At 37.0% G+C, this 20636-nt stretch overlaps 1 protein-coding gene across 1 annotated transcript; it reads right to left on the bottom strand.

The window, feature by feature from the left end:
• Positions 1-515: 515 nt before the first annotated feature.
• On the bottom strand, positions 516-19723 carry CFAP97 (cilia and flagella associated protein 97). Its single transcript, XM_060686778.2, is given in 7 exon segments — positions 516-687; positions 689-761; positions 2035-2185; positions 5107-5375; positions 13655-13726; positions 13809-14685; positions 19418-19723. Coding segments are annotated over 6 exon segments (1467 nt in total). The 5' UTR covers positions 14656-14685; positions 19418-19723; the 3' UTR covers positions 516-632.
• Positions 19724-20636: the final 913 nt, after the last annotated feature.

Genomic DNA, 20636 nt, shown 5'->3' with positions numbered 1-20636 from the left:
ATAATTGTGCAAATATATCACAGACCAAAATTGTCAACACATTACAGTATAAGATCTTTAGAGTTCTAGATAATAAACAATACTTTTTACATTTATTTAGATGTCTACTACTTATATAAAATCCGTATTTCTAGAATTGGAGAACTGATCTGAAAAGATTCAGTTTGTTTTTCATGTTGTAACTGACAGCACCAAGGCCGAGTTGTATGTTATATGTTCTCTCTGTCTAACATTTTTATTAGATCTTGTAAATTATGAAATTAAAAGTTTGCAATATAAAGTTACATTAAATTTCATGGTAAGAAATTCAAAATTTAAGACTAAAAACAAATGAATTTTTATTTCTGGTCTACCCTATCCCTGCTTTTCAAACCTCAATTTCATTGACTTTGAGAAAATAAGGTTTGCAATATTGCCACTTTTTAATACAAGTATTGTTTTAAGAAATACTGACTATAAAGATACTGTCCAACACATATTAGAAAGATGAAAAAAGAGAATCAAGATTATATCCATTTATAGTTAATAATACTTTCCAGTATTTTAATTATTCAATATTACAACAGTCCTGCACAGAATTACAGTAATCCCCAAACCATCAGTTTAAAATCTGATAGCAAAGTGCAAATTATTTATAACCAGGCGCCATGAATGTTACTGGGGTTCAACTGCTGCAGTGCACCATTTATCAAAAACTGGTTTTTCACTCCTTCGATTTATAGTACTGGATGTACTATGACTGGAAGTTCGGGATGTACCTCCTGTCAAAATTGTACACAAGAGAGATCATATGGAGTTTTAAGTAAACAATATAAACTTAAGCAACTTTAAGTAAACAGTATAAACATTAAACCACGTAGTAGTGTAAGAAATACTCTCTGGATTTGAACACCAGCAGGTGGGATGCTGCTTATGAAAAAGGTAACCTTGTTCAGTGTTACTGCTGCTACTGGAGGTATAGTCACTCACTTATTCTGGGCTCAGGAGATCAGCATCAATGTAGTATTGTTCTGCCCCAGCTACGGACCCCAAAGAATGCAGCACACACAAACTTTATACAAAGCTTATTTTACTCAAATAACTCAGTCTTTATCAACCAAAGGCTGTTAATAAACTGTCTTAACAGTCCACCAGAATTCTAAGATAAGGTAATCACAGTCTTACTAGAGTTGGCAGAAAGCCCAGAAGCAATTTTTCAGAGAATCCAGACGCGAAGGAGAGTGAACTAAAGTTGTTCCCTACAGTTTGCTGCAAGTGGTGTTCCTCCTTAAATAGGCTAAGGGAGTGGCCAATTAGTCCCAAGCCTTACTCTCGAGGAGACCTCCTCCTGAGGAGCCATTCCTGCCTTTTGGCAGCTCTGCGCGCCCGTGCATTGAGAAGAGGCTCCTCCTCTTCGTCCTCTTCACTTAAAGGAGCTTCTGGAGGTTCTGAAGGCCCTGACTGAATCCCTGCCTCTAGCACCACATCTTCTCCAGACTCCTCACTGTCCGACTCGAGCACCAGCTGCACAGGCTGCTGGCACAGCACACCAACCTCCTCGTTGTTGGAATCAGCTACAATCTGCACAGGCCACTGACGGGCCACAAGTATAGAGCAGGGGTCTCCAACCTTGGCAACTTTAGGACTTGTGGACTTCAACTCCCAGAATTCCTCAGCCAGCAAAGCTGAAGTCCACAAGTCCTAAAGTTGTCAAGGTTGGAGAGGGCTTGGCAAGATGTAGGAACTACTCACTTGGGCAAGTGCTATTTGTACCATACAATTTTTAAATTCAATCCTTAGGGTAAGTGATGTTATTTGTGCTGATTAAAAAAATGATCTCAGTAAACATGTAAATTTAAATAACCTATAAATATTAGAAAAAGTATAAAAGGAGATAAACATAATTTCCTTGCATAGTGAATAGAAATTAAGGCATAGCAGATGACCAGATTTGATTTCATTACTTATATAGTAGAAATAAAGGCCAGTGAGGGTTTTTTTTTCCACACTTCAATCAAACTGAAATTAGCAGATGAAGATTCTGGAATGACTTACTAGATGGACTCTGATGATTCAAGGCAGACTTTCCTCGCCTGGGAGTTCCAGGACTGCGAAAATAGCCCATCTGCCGCTGGTAGTCAGTGAGCTGTTCTGAGCGCTTCATGCCAGTAGTTGGTTTCACTGCTTCAAGTCTTTTCAAAAAAGCCTTTAATAACATACACATACCTTAATACATTATGACCTGGGATACCAGAATCTCATAATCAAAACCAGCCCTCCACAATCTCTGATGTCTTGGATTACAATTCCTTTACTTTCTCACTAGAATTATAATACTGTTGTTCAACATATCTGGAATACACTAACTTGAAAAAGCTGTTAGGAAGCACTCTGTCTACATGAGAATGGAGAAATAGAACAGGGCAGAAGAGAACATTGTCATTTGATAGCTTTGCCTTTGCTCAACATATACATAAACATTTATATAAAAGGCAAAACTATAAAGGGAAGCCACAATGGCCTGGGACTAGAGCTTTTTATACCTAGTAGTCCATCAATTTCATCACACTGAATATGACAGTGTGAGTGAGGCCAAACAAGTCTCACAAGTCCCATAGGAAATCACAGATAAGATGGTCCACTTGATCTTGTGTCATCTGATGTCTTAGCACAGCAGCAGAAAAAGCCAAAGATGTTCTAAGGGGTTGTGAATTTTACTTTATAAAGCTCTTACATTTTAAGCTAGTTTCAGACAACTAGTTTGCATTGTCATTTGGAATAAAGTTGTTTACAATACTTCCTTTTCTATGTTCTGGTACTTCATTTTGTGATTTAAAGAAAATGGAAACAGAAAAATTGATGTCTATGGAGCAGGAATCTTGTGCATATCTTAGGTTATTATGCCAGAATTTGATTGTTCAAACCGAGTCAGTCATCCAACCACTCTCTCAGGAATCCAAAATGCAGACTATTAACACGTACTATAATTATGAAGGGACGCGGTGGCTCAGTGGCTAAGACGCTGAGCTTGTCGATCGAAAGGTTGGCAGTTCAGCGGTTCGAATCGGTAGTGCCGCATAACGGGGTGAGCTCCCGTTACTTGTCCCAGCTTCTGCCAACCTAGCAGTTTGAAAGGACGTAAAAAATGCAAGTAGAAAAATAGGGACCACCTTTGGTGGGAAGGTAACAGCGTTCTGTGCGCCTTTGGCGTCTAGTCATGCCGGCCACATGACCACAGAGACGTCTTCGGACAGCACTGGCTCTTCGGCTTTGAAATGGAGATGAGCACCGCCCCCTAGAGTCAGAAACGACTAGCACATATATGTGAGGGGAACCTTTACCTTTACCTATAATTATTCCATTTCAAAAGAAAGAAAAATAGAAAATGTGCAGAAAGAAGCCATCTGAGAGGTTTCTTGGGATGTTCTCTATGAGTATGTCATGTATTCATGCATTTTTAGAATATTAAAAAGGGACTAAATGTTGTGGCTTTTGACTGCAGCCTAAAATTTTAGAAATAGAATACAGTATCAAAAATCAGGATCAAAAGAAGGCCAATTTCATCTGGGTAAATTCATAACCCACTCTTCTCTATGTTACATTACAGATCCAATAAAAATCTTTTTTTTCATGAAAAACTACATCATTAGCATTTGAACAGTTCTAGGTAAAAAACTATTACACAGAAAATGAGTTTTCATTTGCCTCAATATTAGTTGCTATGGTTACTACAGCGATTTGGTGGTAGTGGAATAAACAGCTACAGAAATTGAAATTGACTGTTGGCTATTTTTTCAATTATTTCTACTTTATTTTAAGTTGTGGGCTATTAAGTTGTGTGCTACTGACAAAGGTGTTTGCTGATCAATGGCTAAAATAAAATGATAGAAGGACTTAATATGTTCCTTTGCTACTAATTACATCAATCAGTTTTTTCCTGCTTGTTACTGAGAGCAATGAATTCCTTTCTGGTTGATTTTTCTTGTATCTAAGGTAGATGTTCAATTGTGAAAAGAATGTCATTTTAGGTTCACACACAGATACACACACCCACATACACAGATGATAACAAGATATTTTCAGCATAATTCAAAGATATGCAAATACTATTCCAAATAAGCTCATGCTATAGAGAAATTAAAAGAGGGAGAAAACTGGGTTGAAGCCACATGTTCCATAAACCAACACAGAGTTAAACTTGCTTAAATTTAATTGAAATTAGTGCAGGTAATGAGAGCCAGGTTAGTGTAGCAGCTAAGGCATCTGGCTAGAAACCAGGAGACTGTTGAGTTCTAGTCCCACCTTAGGACAAAAGCCAACTGGGTGACCTTGGGCTAATCACGTTCTCTCAGTCCTACGAAGGAGCCAATGGCAAACCACTTTTGAAAAGCTTTGCCAAGGAAACTGCAGGGACTTCTCTAGGCAGCCTCCAAGGTTTGGACACAATTGAGTGGAAAGAAGAAAGTGCAGATAAATGAACTGCATTGTACCGGGCAAGAAACTGAATAGGAAACAAGCATATTTGATGGGTTAAAAGAATTTTTCTGTCAATTAAATAAAAAGTGAAACAAAATAGTAATCGTATATGACAAATTTACAACCAAGGACCATCAGTTGAGGAACCACTGGAAATCTCATTGTTTATCTCAAAAAAAAAAAAATTAAAAAAAAAATTGAGATAAGCATCTTTATGTTTGGGTAGCATCTCTAGAAATCCTGAAGTTCATTATGGCAGTGGTATTTCTAGTGCCTCCATGTATTTTTATCTATATTTGGATACTTTCAGATAATGGATTGTTATCTCTCCTACCCAGAGCAAGCACTTATAAATAGGCAGCATTCAGCTGATGGATTTTCTTCCACTGCTAGTACAATTTAATTACAGGAAAGCTTTGTGATTTAATAAGGTTACACCCACTTCTCAGAGGACAAAACAAATAATGCGGTCTACACTATGTGTTATCGGTAAGTCATAGTTTGCAAGCCCATGGTTTATACAATGCAATACAATTTGCTAGGTGCTCATCTATCATGAGCCTCAAACCGTGTGGACAGACTTGACTAACATACCAAGTCGAAGAAGCCTAGTTTTTAATTAATATTGTTAAATCCAGAATTTCAACTAACCAGATTCTCTCTGTCGATCCTCTGCTGTTCCTTCTGCCTGTTGATGGCACTGTGGTACATTTTAGGTGCTGAGCCTGAAGGTTTCTTCATGGAGGCACTTTTGTTTCTGGGTTTTGCAGAATGTTTTGTCAATTCTTTTAAAAGCCTTTGGTTTTCCCGATCAATTTGTCGTACTTCGTCATTTGTGAATGAATAGTTTTTCCTTGATCCTAGAGAAGACTGATTCAACGCCAGTTCTTGTTGATCCTTTTTCTCCAACTGCAGAAAAGCTTGGGATACAAGTACATATTTAAGAAAACATGTAGCATGACTAGGCTTTTTCAGGATTACTTCAAAACTATAAAACCTATTTTCAGATTTAGCTACACACACCATCTTTCAAACAATGACTTCAGAATTGGGGGGGGGGGCAGCTCCTCAGAAGTTGGTAACAGAAGCTTATGTAACAAAAGCCTCTTACACAGCCTTTCTCAGCTTTATAATCACCAAACGTGCTGGACATTAACTCCCATAATTTCCAGAGAGCATGACATTTGGTGGAAATTACAGGACTTAAATTGCAAATATATTTCAAGGATCCAATAAAAAGGTCCAAGCATACAATATGCAGTCATGATAAAATGAAACCCTATACTAACAAGGCAGTGCCATTTCTTTCCAAATAATTACAGTGCTCAAGTGTAATGCACCACAATTCTTGCTTCCAGAAGAAATACACTATAAATATAAACATTTCCTACAATTATCAGAGAATTAATATACATTATAAGGCAGAACCAAAATGAAGCTTATTACAAAAATAATTCATTTGATCATTCTTAAATTGGATTTGGAACTAGGCAATGTGAACACCAGCCCCAATTAGAAATATAAAAGGCATTTCTAAATAGAGCTGGTTGTTTATCTTAGTCAGTACTAAATCAAATTATTCATATGCAATGAGTCCATCCATCCCTCTTTAGCAGATTATCGGCCAACAAGAACTAAAGTAGGTGCTGATTTACATACTCACAATTTTCAGTATAGAATGGTGAGCAGGAGATGGACTTTCCCAAAATTCTGATTGCTAAAGTTTCATTTCTACCCTTTGCATGTTTAAATAAGTGTGTCAGGTGGGCGGTTACATTTAAATAGTTCCAGGTACAAAAAGAAAAGAATCAGTTCGTAACAGTAAGTTGTGCACAATATTAAAATTGCCATATGTTCTTCTTTCTGAAGTGTCTGACATTTTGCTTCTACAAATGTTGGAGAATTGAAATTTCTTGAACACATCTTGCCCACTTCTAATCTATAATCTAAGTGAATTCCTCCCTCTCGGATCATTGATTGATTTGCTGTGATATACCATACTTAAAAAGCTTTTGGCACTGATATTTAATCTCTTTCGAGTCACTACTGTGCTATCAAACGTGTAAATCACTGATTCTGTAATGTAGTTTGCAGCAAATTGGTCTGTGTGACAGATGACTTGGATAGATGTGTCAGCTGTAAAATATTTGAAAATAACTTCAATGTCGGAGAGCCTGAAGATGCTGAATGTATTTAATAGAATTATTAAATTGTTGAATTTATTTTCAAAACAAAACCTCATGCGAAGTTGTGGTATGTACAAAAATGTTGCAGAAAGAGTTAAATGTAACAACAGGAATTGTTCATAAACAGGTCCTTCACCAATCTTAGATAGAAGATCACCAAGACTTCTAATTCAGAATATTACATTGCTAAATATATTTAGGAAAGCAGAGTTTTTGGAAAAGGAACAGAGAGACGAGAGTAGCATGTATAGATCTTACTCAGGATTCGGAAAAAAACATAAAAGATATGCCAATCCACAGTAGACAGCAGGGAAGAAAGCGGAAGTAAAGAATGCATATGGAGAATAGCACCATGAGATACATTTGGTAAAATAAGAAAGCAGTCAAACCTTTATAGAATTTCACCCCTTTCAATTGAATGCCATCGAAAGTAAGGGGTTTGAAAGTATATGTACCGGTAATAATTATATCAAAGATAAGTAGCAAAAACTAATATCTCCAAGGAATATACAATAGCAAATATAAACTTTATTTTAAAATATAAAATAAATAATAGTTCTGTCCACATTTGCACTATGTAAAACTCGACTGGTATCAGCAAAACTATTTTACACAATTTTTCCAAATTTGAGAATGTAGTAAATGTTGCAAGACACATAAAATGGACATTACAGTACTTTCAAATCAATGATGGCTGATTTACTTTAACGAGCATATAAGTAGTCTGTTCCTCAATGTATAGCTGAAAATTTGGATTCTAATATACAAGTATTGATGTAATACTTGGTTGTCATCTGATAGATTCAGGGGATAATTTAACAACCAGCTACAAGGTTCTCTGTGATCAGTAAAGCCTTACTACTTCACAGGAAAGCTGTTGTAAAATCAAAATGTCTTACTCATAATGTTCTAGACTAGAGGATAAAGAAGCTCTAAATGGGAAATAGTCCTGTTTCACTACCATTTCCATAAATCTTGTGAATGAGAACTTCAGTTTTAGACAACTGCCAAGCAATCTTGACAGTTGCTGAAAGCATCAATGCTGTTTGAAAGAGGTGCCTTAGAATGTCCACAGGTCATGTACCAAGTACCTTCCATCAAATAATTAAAGCACCTGTAGTTTTTTCTGGCTTATACTGCTGCTTAAGAAACTACTCTCTGCTCTTTCCACAAGTGCATGCATATATTCTGAAACAACTCTTCATAAGCATTTGTACCATCTTAGTAGAAACTACAATGTCCATGAACATCAAGAATAGACAGGAACAGAAAGGATACTACTTACAGAAGTTGAAAACAATTATCCTATAACATCTCATTTAACTTGGGGACAAAAGACTCTCAGAATAGTGTCTTTCAACCAGAATTGGCTTGGCCAATACACAGGAAAAAATGTTGATATTGCTGTACTTAAGCAAAATTAGGGATCAATGCTAGGAAGAGATACTTCTCGGTTACTATCCCACCATTGCAGAATATCCTTCCCTGCAAGATTCAAATCTTCTGACCCTGCGGGTTTTTTGGTTATATAACATCATTTCTGATTTCCCCCCGTTTATTTGTAATCCACTGTATTTCCCAAATTCATTCAGGTGTAAATATATCCTCTCTATAATAACTACGGGATTTTGAAATGTTAATAATGTATCATCTGCAAATAAATTTCTTTTAGTTTTCTTCTGTACATCTATTCCTTCAATCAATCTTCCCTAATTGCATTTGCCAAAACCTCCATCAATAATGCAGATAAAACTGGGGATAAAGGGCAACCCTGTCTCATTCCCTGGCTTAAGGTTATTGTCTCTGTAACATCATCATTTATAACTATTCTTGCTTTATTCTCTGAATATAGTTGATTTATCACTTTTCTAAAAATTTTTTCCAAAACTCAATTTCTCTATTAATATCTTCAATGTAGGCCATTCCACACAATCAAAGGCCTTAAATACATCTAATGCTAATACACCTGCCTTTAATTTTTGATTCTTTATATAGTAACCTATATTTAATACCCTTCTTACTATGTCTGACATTTGTCGGCCTCTAATAAATCCACACTGGTCATTTTTAATATAATTTTCTGTAAATATATTCAATGTATTTGCCAATATTGCTGTAAAAATCTTAGCGTCCTGATTAATAAGGGATATTGGGCTATATGATCCTGGGTTTGTATGATCTTTACCTGGTTTCGCTATCAGTATTATCAAAGATTGCTTCCAGGAACTTGGAATATTTTCCCCTTCCATTATTTTATTAAACATTATCTTCTTCTTCGGCACCAATAGTCCTTTAACATTTTTATAATATTCTATGCCTAGTACATCTAATCCTGGTGCCTTACCTATTTTCAATTTATTAATAACTTCCACTATCTCCTTTTCTTCTATTTGTGATTCCATTATTTCTTTATATACTTGAATTTTACAATTTAAATTCTTTTTATATTGCTACAGTATTTAAAATTTGATTTCAGCCATTTTGCTCATCATATTGCTATGGCAGCCTCTAATAAGCATAATGAGAAGAGCTAAATAAATAAATGTTCTAGAGAAGAGAGATTCTAAATGGGAAATAGTCATTTTGGTGAAATTCAGCATTTTCACTATCATCTCCATAAATCTTGTGTATGAGAATTTCAGTCTTAGACAACTGTCAAGCAGTCTTGAGAGTTGCTGAAAGTGTCAATGCTATCTGAAAGAGCTTTAAAGCTGAAGAGTTAGGTGGGATCCAATTTATCCATCACCCCATCTTCTCTAGGTAGAATTTGTGACCATGTTGAGGATTATTTGAGACTCAGCTCAATTTAGAAATTGTAGAGAATATTCGTAGCTCAGGTTATAGGTTTAGGCAGAGGTTTGTCCTCTGAGCTTGCTGCATGGCTCCCAGACATTTCACTATCCAACTAGGTAACATTGTCAGCTAGGTAATATCTTCAACCCCCCATGTTACCTGGTTTAGTAACAAAACGTTCATGAGCCAAGCAGCAAGCTTGGAGGACAAACCTCTGCCTAAACTCAGCTCAATGCTGGTGCACCTTGGATGTCCATGGGAAAGTAGCAACAGAAATGCTTTCTGACCTTGACTATGGTATTTGTCTTGGTCAGAAAAAAGAACCTTTGCTATAGAAAATGTGGTGACCAAAGATAATCTTTTTATAATATTAAAATTCAATTTTCATATTGAAATGTGGAGAAACAGCTACATGCTATTAAATATTAAACAATAACTTACACATCTCAACCCTTCATTGCTTGATGCCTCTCTATATAGAGAATGTCTTCTATATTAGAATGCTTTAGTTTTCTGCAATGGATAAATTACCCGTGTCTTGTTCTATCATACAACCCTATGGAGTACAGTTGGAAATACATTGTTTAGTACTTGAGACATAGTAATTCAACTAAAAAAATGTAAGTAAAGGCCCCAAACCCCAGATTAAACAACACTTCTTTTAAGAGTAATGAACAACTTCTAACATTAACATATACCAAAAAGCATTAAAAATATATTCTGTGAACCTCTGACCTTCTCTATAAACAATGCTGTGAACAAAAAAAAAAAATCTTATCAAAGACTAGCAGGTCAACAAACAGGTTATTTCCTATCTTTTTTGTGTGTGTGCAAAAAATGTGTGGGTGGGAACGTTAAATATAAGAATTCTTCAAGAAACTGACTCAGCCACTCTAATGCCATCTTCATTAAATGGATTGTAATGTGCTGCCCAGTTCCAGATTAGAAAGGAGGTAAATTTACTTTCTCTGTGGGTGGCTGTTAGCAATTTTTAAGCTGTTACCCAAAGGCGTCCTAGGAAGGAAACGTTCTTTATTAATAATAAACTGATAGGCTGAGTCTGGATGAAAAAACTTTTATTTTAGCATTGACCTTGTGAAATAACTTTCTTTCCGGCAGCCTAAAATGTCCCATTTCTTAACCTGATAAAAAAAAATCTACAATATATAAACTATAGGTTCATAGAATTCATGTACTGATGAACAAAGGTCTTGTTCGATATTTAATAGAGAATATGTTAACATCAATCCAGAATTGGTGTCATAACACCCTGAACTGGGGCCCCAGAATATAGAGGAAAAACAAGTTTATCAATTAATTTAAAATTCACACTGTCAATGAAATGACAAATGTTGCTCTAGATATTGAAACCGCCAATGTAGACAGCCACAGAAATTTAAAGTTGCTAAACCTGGACATCATACAGGCTGTTATATTTGATGCCATTTTTCCTTTTAAGCCATTCCCTGAATTTGCTGGTAATTCCTTTTGCAGGACTATGGCATCTATTAGAGAGAACTAGAATAGCTTGCTCCTAAACTCTAATATATAATATATGACTGAAAAAGACAGATGTATGTATTTCTATGACTCTGACAACAGGACAGCTATGGCAATTCCAAATAATACTGAAAGGACTGTAATTAGACAATATTTAAAAGATTGTTTGTGGAAAAAGAGATCTTAAACTATATATTTTTAAAAAAATCTGACATAGTATCCCATACAAGTATCTTCTCTTCTCCCCTTAAAGTTCTAAACATTTTACAGTTTCCCACTTTGTTTTTCTCACCTATTTTCTTTCAACACAGAGAGAAACAGATACAGATACCATATATCAGTTTTAATAACATGAAGAAATCCTGCTTCCAGCTCTTCAACTCTTGAAACATTTCTGACTGCCAGCCTGCCTTAATAAAGAATCTGCTTACATCAGCAATACATCACAATACCTTTCTATAAGACTTCTCATATCAAGTGAAGAACAATTAAATGGGACAAAGTATTTGAAGATCCATTTATTGATTTTACATTTGCAGTTGAATTTATGGTTAATGGCATTACAGCTTTTTTTTTTTAAAGGTTTTTTTAAAATGTAACAACTTAGTAAGGGCATAGTAAGTTGATTTGGTCAAACAATGGCTATTTACAGTTGTAAGACAAATATTTTGGACTGAACCCAGAAACCAACTAGTAACTATTGCAGGTTTATCAATTCTATATTACGAATTCTTGTCACATTTTAAATTAACTGAACCTTTTGGTTTCTTTCAGGGATAGTCCTCTAGATTCTGTTGCATCATCTAGACAAAAATAAGTATGAACATTAGGATTTCCAAATCTTTAAAGTTTCATTTCAATGAAGATTGGAGTGAAGTAATCCATTAAAGCACTGTGCCTCAAATTGGAGGGCTTGAATGGCTGTGGTGGTTCAACTTAACAATGGGGCTTTTGGGAATGCACAGGTCTCTTAGGAAAGACCAGTGAATCAGCTTTCACTTTAGTGCTTAACAGAAGAAAAGTATCTTATCTCTTTGAGACACTACCACAACAAGGAAAAGCGATGCATATCAGGAAAGTGAATCAACTGAGATCCTCTCAGGTATAATGAATAACAATTGCCATATTAGATTAAATCAGTGCCGGTATAATTATGTCTACCCAGATGTTCTTCTTTACACTATATGAAGATCTGGGAAAAGAGAATCAAATAGATTTTGCAAGCTATAAATCTGATCATTTAGGGCAGGGATGTCAAACTCGCATTGTCACGTGACTTATTATGACTTTCCCCCCTTTGCTAAAACAAGGGAGGGTATGGCCAGCGCATGACGCATCTGGCCCACGGGCTGCCAGTTTGACACCCCTGGTTTAGAGGAACCACAATCTCTTCCAGAAAATGTTAAGAAACTACATTTCCAGTCTACTGATCTCAATTTATCTAGATTAAATTTCAATTAGTTCTTCTTTATCCAACTCATTAGAATCAAATAATATTCCAGAAAAGTTAATGATTCCTTAGAAAGGAATAGAATAGAGCTGAGAATCATCAAATTCTGAATAATCTCAATGATTTCATGTATATATTACCCAATGTGCAAGAACGAACACTGTAGCCAAGAACGTTAGTGCTGAATGAAGGTCTCACAGCACCGGTTTCTAGAGAACCCAATAGTAAAGATTTCTATTTCTGCTATACAGAATTGCTGAAGCCCAATCCCACATTTGTAATAATGTGGGATATAAACATAAAAATAAACAGTATAACAAAATAAAAGTTTTCAAGAAGTCCAGGAAAACTAAAAGAAGACCCTCCTCACTAAGTCACGATGTAGATTATTCACCAAAATGACCAAAGTAATGAATTGAAATTTAAGGCCCAACTGAAATGCATTTATAATCAAATAAACCTCAAACATCAAACTTAAAAAGGAACCTCCCTAACTTATCAGGCAGTAGAAGAGACTGCAGGAGATTTGTATTTTCAGACATGCAAGATTCATAGTAATGTAGCCTTACTATGAATTAGCTCATCTGCTCTGTTTCTTGTCTGACCTACCTGACAGAGGTCTATTAAAATAACAAAACAACCTCAAAGCCAATTGTTCACAGCATCAGGTCCTCTGGCTTCCAAGCTAGTAATCCTTCCATAGGTTTCATAAAAATACCAGTATTGCTTTTACATAGGTGATACTTTAATATCTTTTTCCAAAACTAGATGTCATGTTTATAAATAAAAATTATTTAACGGTCAATGGTGCATCCAAAGCTTTAGATGCAACAGTGGACGGAAAAGCTACAGCAGCCAAATATATTCTGTATCATGACACAGGCTCCAAGTGTTTGAAGTAAAAGATGTAGTCATAAAGATACAATTTTCATTTGCATATCCATTTCAACTGAGTGGTGTGTATATGTGTGATTAACCATGCCCAGCTTCATTTGAAAAATACGTAATTTATTACAAAAAGTTTTAAACTAAGTTGTGCTTGATTTATTTCAATTCATACATTTTTACTTACATTACTATGTCTAGAAAATATAAAGTAAGCGTAAAGAATGCATAAGTGAATAATGGACATATTTTTCATATTCAAAGCAATCCATCAATCCATCCATCCTTCCTTCCTTCCATCCATCATCCAAAATACTATATTGGAATGCAATTACAATGAAAGAATAAGGAGAAAAATGATATTGAAGAATTAAAAGAAAAATACCTTTCAAAAGGTTATTCAAGTCCATAGCTTCATGTAGTACCTTTTGAAGACATTTGTGATCTACCTCAGGTTCTAATGAGAAAAAAGTATAAACAGGTATATTAAGTCTAGTGTTGCTGCCATGTATATGCTGTAATAAGTTCTGCAAACTTACCATATAACTCCTGGCTCACATTTTGTTGTCTTTTAACCTTAAATTTCTTATCATTGGATGCTGCCACTTCAAAAGATTGGATGGGACTGATATCTGGGGTTGACAGAGGAGTTACATCAGTAACTGTATCTTCAGACTCTTCTGTCTGGTCACCCAATTTTGATTTTACTTCCACTGACTTTTTTCCTTGGCTTAACTGTTGTTCTGATGAAAGAAGTGGTGATCTTATGTTTTTCTTTTCTGAAGAACATGATGAGTCTGACAGGCAACCATCAGATCCTGTGTCTGAATAATCTGTATCAGAACTAGAAGATGAGGAAGAGGAGGACAAAGAACTAACATTCCTATTAACCTTTGTACCATGAGGCTGTTTAGAGAATTTATGTCTAACTCTCTGATTTCTGCCATCATCACTACTGTCTTCTTCATCTGTGTAGTAATTTTCTTCACATTCTTTCTCTCTTAAGGGAGTTTGCACTGGAATGTTTTCATGAAGGGTTTGTTCATTTTGTGCTGTGATTCGATCAACTGGATCCTCCAGGTTTAAAGAAGATAACAAAGGAAGAACATTATTTGAATTATGAGCACCATTGCCTAACATGAGTTCCTTTTGAGATTCTACCTGTTGAGCTTGCTTTTCTTCCTCAATACTGTTATCCTCCATCACTTTGGCTTCCTGTTTCAAATGACAATCATCTGTAATTGAACATTTTATTTGTGCAGGCCCAGAACTTTCCATTTTATTTATTTCTGTTGTTGCTCTGTCTTTCTTCCCCTCTTCTTCAAAATCGCTATCAAAGAAAGAGTGATCCACTTCACAATCAGATATATCTTCATATCGGTCCATACTGAAGTCAATACTGCTTAAGTGTTTTCCCTACAAAGAGAAAACAGTGATTATACCACTCACTGGAAGAAAAATCTTTTTCTAACCTTTTATTACAGCAAATCTTTTCCCCCAAATATAAATTTAACTTATCTTCTTCAAGCAGCAGCAGCAGCAATTAATGCAATATTCTATTGTTTCATTTGGTACAATCACATAACTCAAGTTGCTTTAATACTGTTCAATAGTAATTGTATATATTGAAAATATAAGTCTTGTGGATTTACTAACTTTTATTTTATATCAAGTAAAGAACTACATAATTTAAAATACCGGTAACACTAGAAATAAAAATCATAGGTGGATTATATAAATTCAAAATGTCAGGAGTAATGCAGACACTTAAGGAGACCTGGAAATAAAAAATATCCCCCCCAGTGTGGTACCTTGACATTTTCAAAACTGAAAAGAGAGGGAATAATTTCCTCTTTCGTCTAAAAAGTTTGTGTGGTTATCTACACCCTCTATTATTGACTAATTCATTTAATTTGTCATCTCCATCTGACGCAATGTATAGATTTTTCCATTTCTTTTTTCATTCTCTCCTTTTTTTATACCACCTAGCCTGGCAAGCTCCTATCTGGTCCTAGTAAAAATAATGCCCAACTACGGGTATTATATTAAAACAGTACACTACTACATTAAGGAAAAGAAGCCTTTATTACAGTACTTGTGTTCCATTAAAGTGCAAACAAAATGGACATCTATGCTCCAATTACAATAATATACCGGTACCTCCAGTTGATATTTTAGTTGGGAGTATTACCATCTTTAGACATTTTATCAATTAGTTCCTAAAAGGTTGCTCAGTTGAATAAAGTACTTTTATAACATGATTTTTTCAAGACTTGTATTGAAGCAGGCTCTCACCTATGGAAGCTTATGGCCACAATAAAATAGTCTTTGAGATACCACTGTCCTCCTTTCAATCCAGTTGCATGTTAGGCAGCTCACACTGGAAAATTATCTGAACCCATTGCTATAGCTTCACTGAGTCAGTAATATTTGAAAGAAGCTTCACATTAATTCATTAATTGCTATGCCAGGCAATAATAAATTATGTCTCTCTACTTCAGTTGCTATGACACTGCTGTGAGCTGAGCTGCTGTGATTTTTTTCAAGACAGGAATATTAGTCATGGCACTAAACTCAGAATATATGTTTAATATATTCAGAAATAGGTAGGAGATTATTTCTGGATGTTGACAGTACTTTGCCAAAAGCTTCTTTCCTTCTCAATTGTTTATAATAGCAACAACAAACAATCTTATACTCTGTCCTACACTGGGCTCAAGACTCTTAAACAACAGTAACTCAGATACAGATTTTCATCCATGCAAGTCACCCCAGGGCCGTGATGGCGAACCTATGGCACGTGTGCCACAGGTGGCACGTGGAGCCATATCAATGAGCACACGAGCATTGCCCTAGCTCAGCTCTGGCGCGCATGTGCGTGCCAGCTAGCTGATTTTGGGGCCTTCCAGGTCCACCGGAAGTTGGCAAACGGACCATTTCTGGTCTCCAGAGGGCCTCCTGGGGGATAGGGAAGGCTGTTTTCGCCCTCCCCAGGCTCCAAGAAAGCCTCTGGAGCCTGGGGAGGGCGAAAAACGGGCCTACTGGACCCACTGTGCCATCACATGCCAAAAGTGGGGGGAGCGCAGGTTTCGCGCGCGCATGCAGGGGTGGGTGCACTGAATTATGGGTGTGGGCACGCATGGGTGTGACACCCCCGCACTCCCCCCGCTTTCAGCACACGATGGCAAAAAGGTTAGCCATCACTGCCCCAGGGCATGTCTGGCCCATGGAGTATAAGACGTACCTGGATTTCCCCCTCCCCCATATTATTATTTTGTATACAATTCTATTGATTGTACTAAGAAAAGCACTATTAAATTATCCCTAATTACACCATCGTTAATTTCCATTTAACCTAATACATCCACTATTTGTCCAAGAACTCTATTCTAGGTTGTCTATATTTAACAACACATTTTTGTAATCTTCTTCATACAGAGACTATTTACTGTAAATAACAAAATGCCATTGCTCCTAATATTTGTTCTGTTCGGCTGCAGGATTTGCTTGCTTCCCCCCCCCCCCGCTGAATTCACTTAGTAACTACAGCAAAGCTTATCAATGCTTGATGTGACATGAGGGGGCAGAGTGTATTGTCTTTTTCAAACAAGGTTTGCTGTGGAGCCTTGTTTGAGTGATCAGGCTTAAGAAGGAATGACTAAGCCTTTACAATAACTGTAATAAATAGCATATTAAAATAAAAATAATAAATAAAAAAGAATGATTAGGGCTGAGAGGGAATGACTAGTTATAGGTGATCCAGCTGCCTTGCATGCTTAAATAAAGATAAAATCTGGGGGTCAGACCTTAAACAATATACTTTGTGGCTACTCCGCTGTAGATAACAAGGTAAATTTCCAAATATGCATACATGATGCCTTCTACATATTTCTATTATTCTTCAGAAGTACAGCTACTTTTTATTGAGCTGTATATAGGCATAGATGGATTTTTAAAAATTGGTTTCAAAATATAGTATATACTTCCGCTATCATTTAGCATTACCAATTCAGTTATGAACTATATTATTTTATTACCGAATATTTTCAAGTGGGAAGATGAAATTTCTTTCTTACACTCCCCACATAGGTATCAGCAAAGTATGAATAAAAAAAGTTAAAATGGCAACTATGATGATGCAATTAAACGCTATTGGTTTTTTTTAAGGTATGTTGCAATGCATATAAAAACAGGCAAAAAAATTGACTATCATTATGTTTGCCATCTTACTTTTTTGACCACATTCTGCAGACACCTATGCATTCCACATATTTTGGTAATTTAAAATTTAAAGAATTTGAAATTAAAATATAACTTGATATCATTATAAAACACTGCATATGCCTGTGCTGATATGACACCTACACAATCCTACATAAAAAGTCATTTTTCTGTCTCCTTGGAAATGTAATACCCAGAAGTAATGGCATTTAAAATTAAATTTGCACTTTACGATAACTGCTGTGTAGGATTGTTGAAGTGAGGGAGGAAGGTTTTGGAAAATACTTTACAACTGCCTGGGCATATGTATAGGAAATATTAACACAACTGCAGTTGTCATGACAAATTTAATTAATGTTTACCCTGCAGTCAATCTGACCCAGGAGTTAAGGAATGAAACAGACAGTGATTCTCAAAGTGTGGCCTGGGGGCCCTGAAATCCCATGGAGATGAGTATTTTAAAATCTTTGTTTTAATTTCTAATACAGTGAATATTGATAGATTAACCCACATAAACCAAAGCTCTGTGGGGCCCTCAATCATTGTTAAGAATGCAAAAGGGTGCTGAGACTGAAATGCTTGAGAACCTCTGATACAAATAAAGGCAAAATGTTCATCTGTCTGATAAGTCTTCTTTCAGCACTGTTATAGCCCATTATTTCAGGTTTAAAAAAAAGAGGAATAAAGTCCGTGTTTAAATAAAGTCCTTGGTTAAAATTTTGCTTATGAGCCATTCTCCACAACCCACCCTGTGTAGGAGACTTCATTACTCAGAAAAAAGCTTTATCTAACACATATTGCTTTGCTAGGGCAGAACTGTCATTTCTGTTGTTCTTACTTCTTCACATCAAGACAAGACACAAGGGAGATAAACCAATCTGATGTTTTGGGGAAAGGATCACAACAAGCAAACAGGCAATTTTTCTTTCTCAGAAGGTGAGGAGAGGAAGAAAAACATTTATCCCTAGTAAGGTATATTTTTCCTTCCATCCAGTTTTTTCTTGCAAGAAGCTATAATGGATTAAGCCAGGGTACTGGTTGAGGAATTGTGGAAGTTGAAGTTCACAAATGTTAAAGTTGCTAGAGACCCCTGTGTCTAAGGGATTAAAAATGATATGCATCTTGAAATGGTAATCAGTTTGCTCGACTCCCATGATCTACAAATGACTAGAAGTGATCTCACTTAGAATTGGCAAAGTGCTTATTTTTTGCATTGAATTCATGCGCCGCATTAGGACGTGATTTGCACTGTATTAAATAAAATTATAATTGCATGCGGTAGCAGAATTGATTCAGTTTAGGCAAAACCCCCCAAACGCGCCTTGTTTTTAATACGTTGCAAAATCGAGTCATCTTCTGCTCCAGGGAATACACAGCCCCGAAATACAAGCCGTTCTTAGGAAACACCCAAGGCAAGAGCTGTCCTCAGAGTGTCCTTACAACTAACTGAATAAACTCCGACGTTTTACAGACAAGAGAGGCAAGTTTGCGGCTCGATTTGGAACGGTTCGTCGTAACCGCGCCACTAACAAGTCAGATCCGCACCGAGCCCTCAGCCTTTTCCGCAGTTTCACATCTCTTCTAAGACCGAGAATAATGCCTGTTAGTTGCAAGTTGCACGTGTAAAGGAAATCTTTTTAAAAAAATAAAAATAAAAATATACCTCTTGCTAGCTCAGATAACTAAGCTATAAGATGCCAGCCACGTGCAACAGATCTGCTGCATTCAGGGTGGCTATTTACGGAGGCACCGACCAGCCCCTCCGGGCAAAAGGACGAAACGTCGCCCCCTTTTTCTCCGGTACTTTGCTAAATGAGCTGTCCCTCTATTCCGAAATGGCGATGCGCCCTAATCGATTCCCCATCGCGGAGACGCCCCGCCACGAGCCCGAATTAAGGCTCTGCCCGGGGATGGGCTGGATACTCACCCGCAGCCGGCAAAAAGGAAGGCGTTTTGCGCGCTCTCTCCGCAGCTCCGCTCTCGCCCGCAAGCCAGTCCGGACTGTCCCTCCCGCGCTGTGTTTGCGTAACCAGGAAAGGGAGGGATAGAAGAGATGGAAACAAACATTTCCGTCTCCGTCTTGGCGCGCCCAGGGTTCCCTTTCCGTGCAGCTGGGGGAAAGGCGGAGTCCCGGTCGCTGGAGATGAGGCAACGAACCGGCATCATCCTATATGTTTGCCGCAGCCTTACAAATCTTCGCAAATAACCTTTGTAAATCTATGGTTTTCTTTTAAATCAGGGGTCTCCAAACTTGGCAACTTTAAGACTTGTGGACTTCGACTCCCAGCAAAGCTGGCTGAGGAACTCTGGGAGTTGAAGTCCACAAGTCTTAAAGTTGCCAAGTTTGGAGACTCCTGTTCTAAATCATGCGGCCCCTTTAATGTCAAATTGACAGGTTTTGTATTTATTTCCCCAAATTAAGGTCAGTTGAACAAGGCAGCTTTAAAACGCGTTTCAGGGATCGGATTAAATCACTTTAAAATGATGTTTTTCAAACTTGGTAACTTTTTAAGATGTGTGGATTTCAACTTCCAGAATTCCCCAAGCTAAGGGATGCCTAGTGCCACGTAATGGAGTGAGCTCCTGTTACTTGTCCCAGCTTCTGCCAACTTAGCAGTTTGAAAGCACGTAAAAAATGCAAGTAGAAAAATAGGGACCACCTTTGGTGGGAAGGTAACAGCTCTGCATGCGCCTTTGGCGTTTAGTCATGCTGGCCACATGACCACGGAGACGTCTTCAGACAGCGCTGGCTCTTCGGCTTTGAAATGGAGATGAGCACCGTCCCCTAGAGTCGGGAACGACTAGCACATATGTGCGAGGGGAACCTTTACCTTTTTACCTTTTAAGGCAGGGGTCAGCAACCTGTGGCTCTGGAGCCACATGTGGCTCTTTCATCCCCGTGCTGCGGCTTCCTGTCACTCAAAATATGTATCACAACCACCAATGTGCGACACTCACCGACACACCATTTATTGAGCTTTTCTACCCCCGGTAGGCCAACCATGGATAAATCCAAGAAAAGAAAAGTTTCAGAAGAAAACAGAACATTTAATTCAACTACATATGCTACTTTTGTGGCCGCTCAAGAAATAGTCAGGCACAGGGAAGGGCTTTGTGGCTCCCGGTGTTTTTTTTTTTTTCTGTGG

The sequence above is a fragment of the Pantherophis guttatus genome, chromosome 8, assembly GCF_059756535.1.
Source record: "Pantherophis guttatus breed Tessera chromosome 8, ASM5975653v1, whole genome shotgun sequence".
NCBI classification, from domain to species: domain Eukaryota; kingdom Metazoa; phylum Chordata; class Lepidosauria; order Squamata; family Colubridae; genus Pantherophis; species Pantherophis guttatus.
Note: the sequence above shows the minus strand (reverse complement) of the source record. Positions and strands in the feature narration are given on the sequence as shown.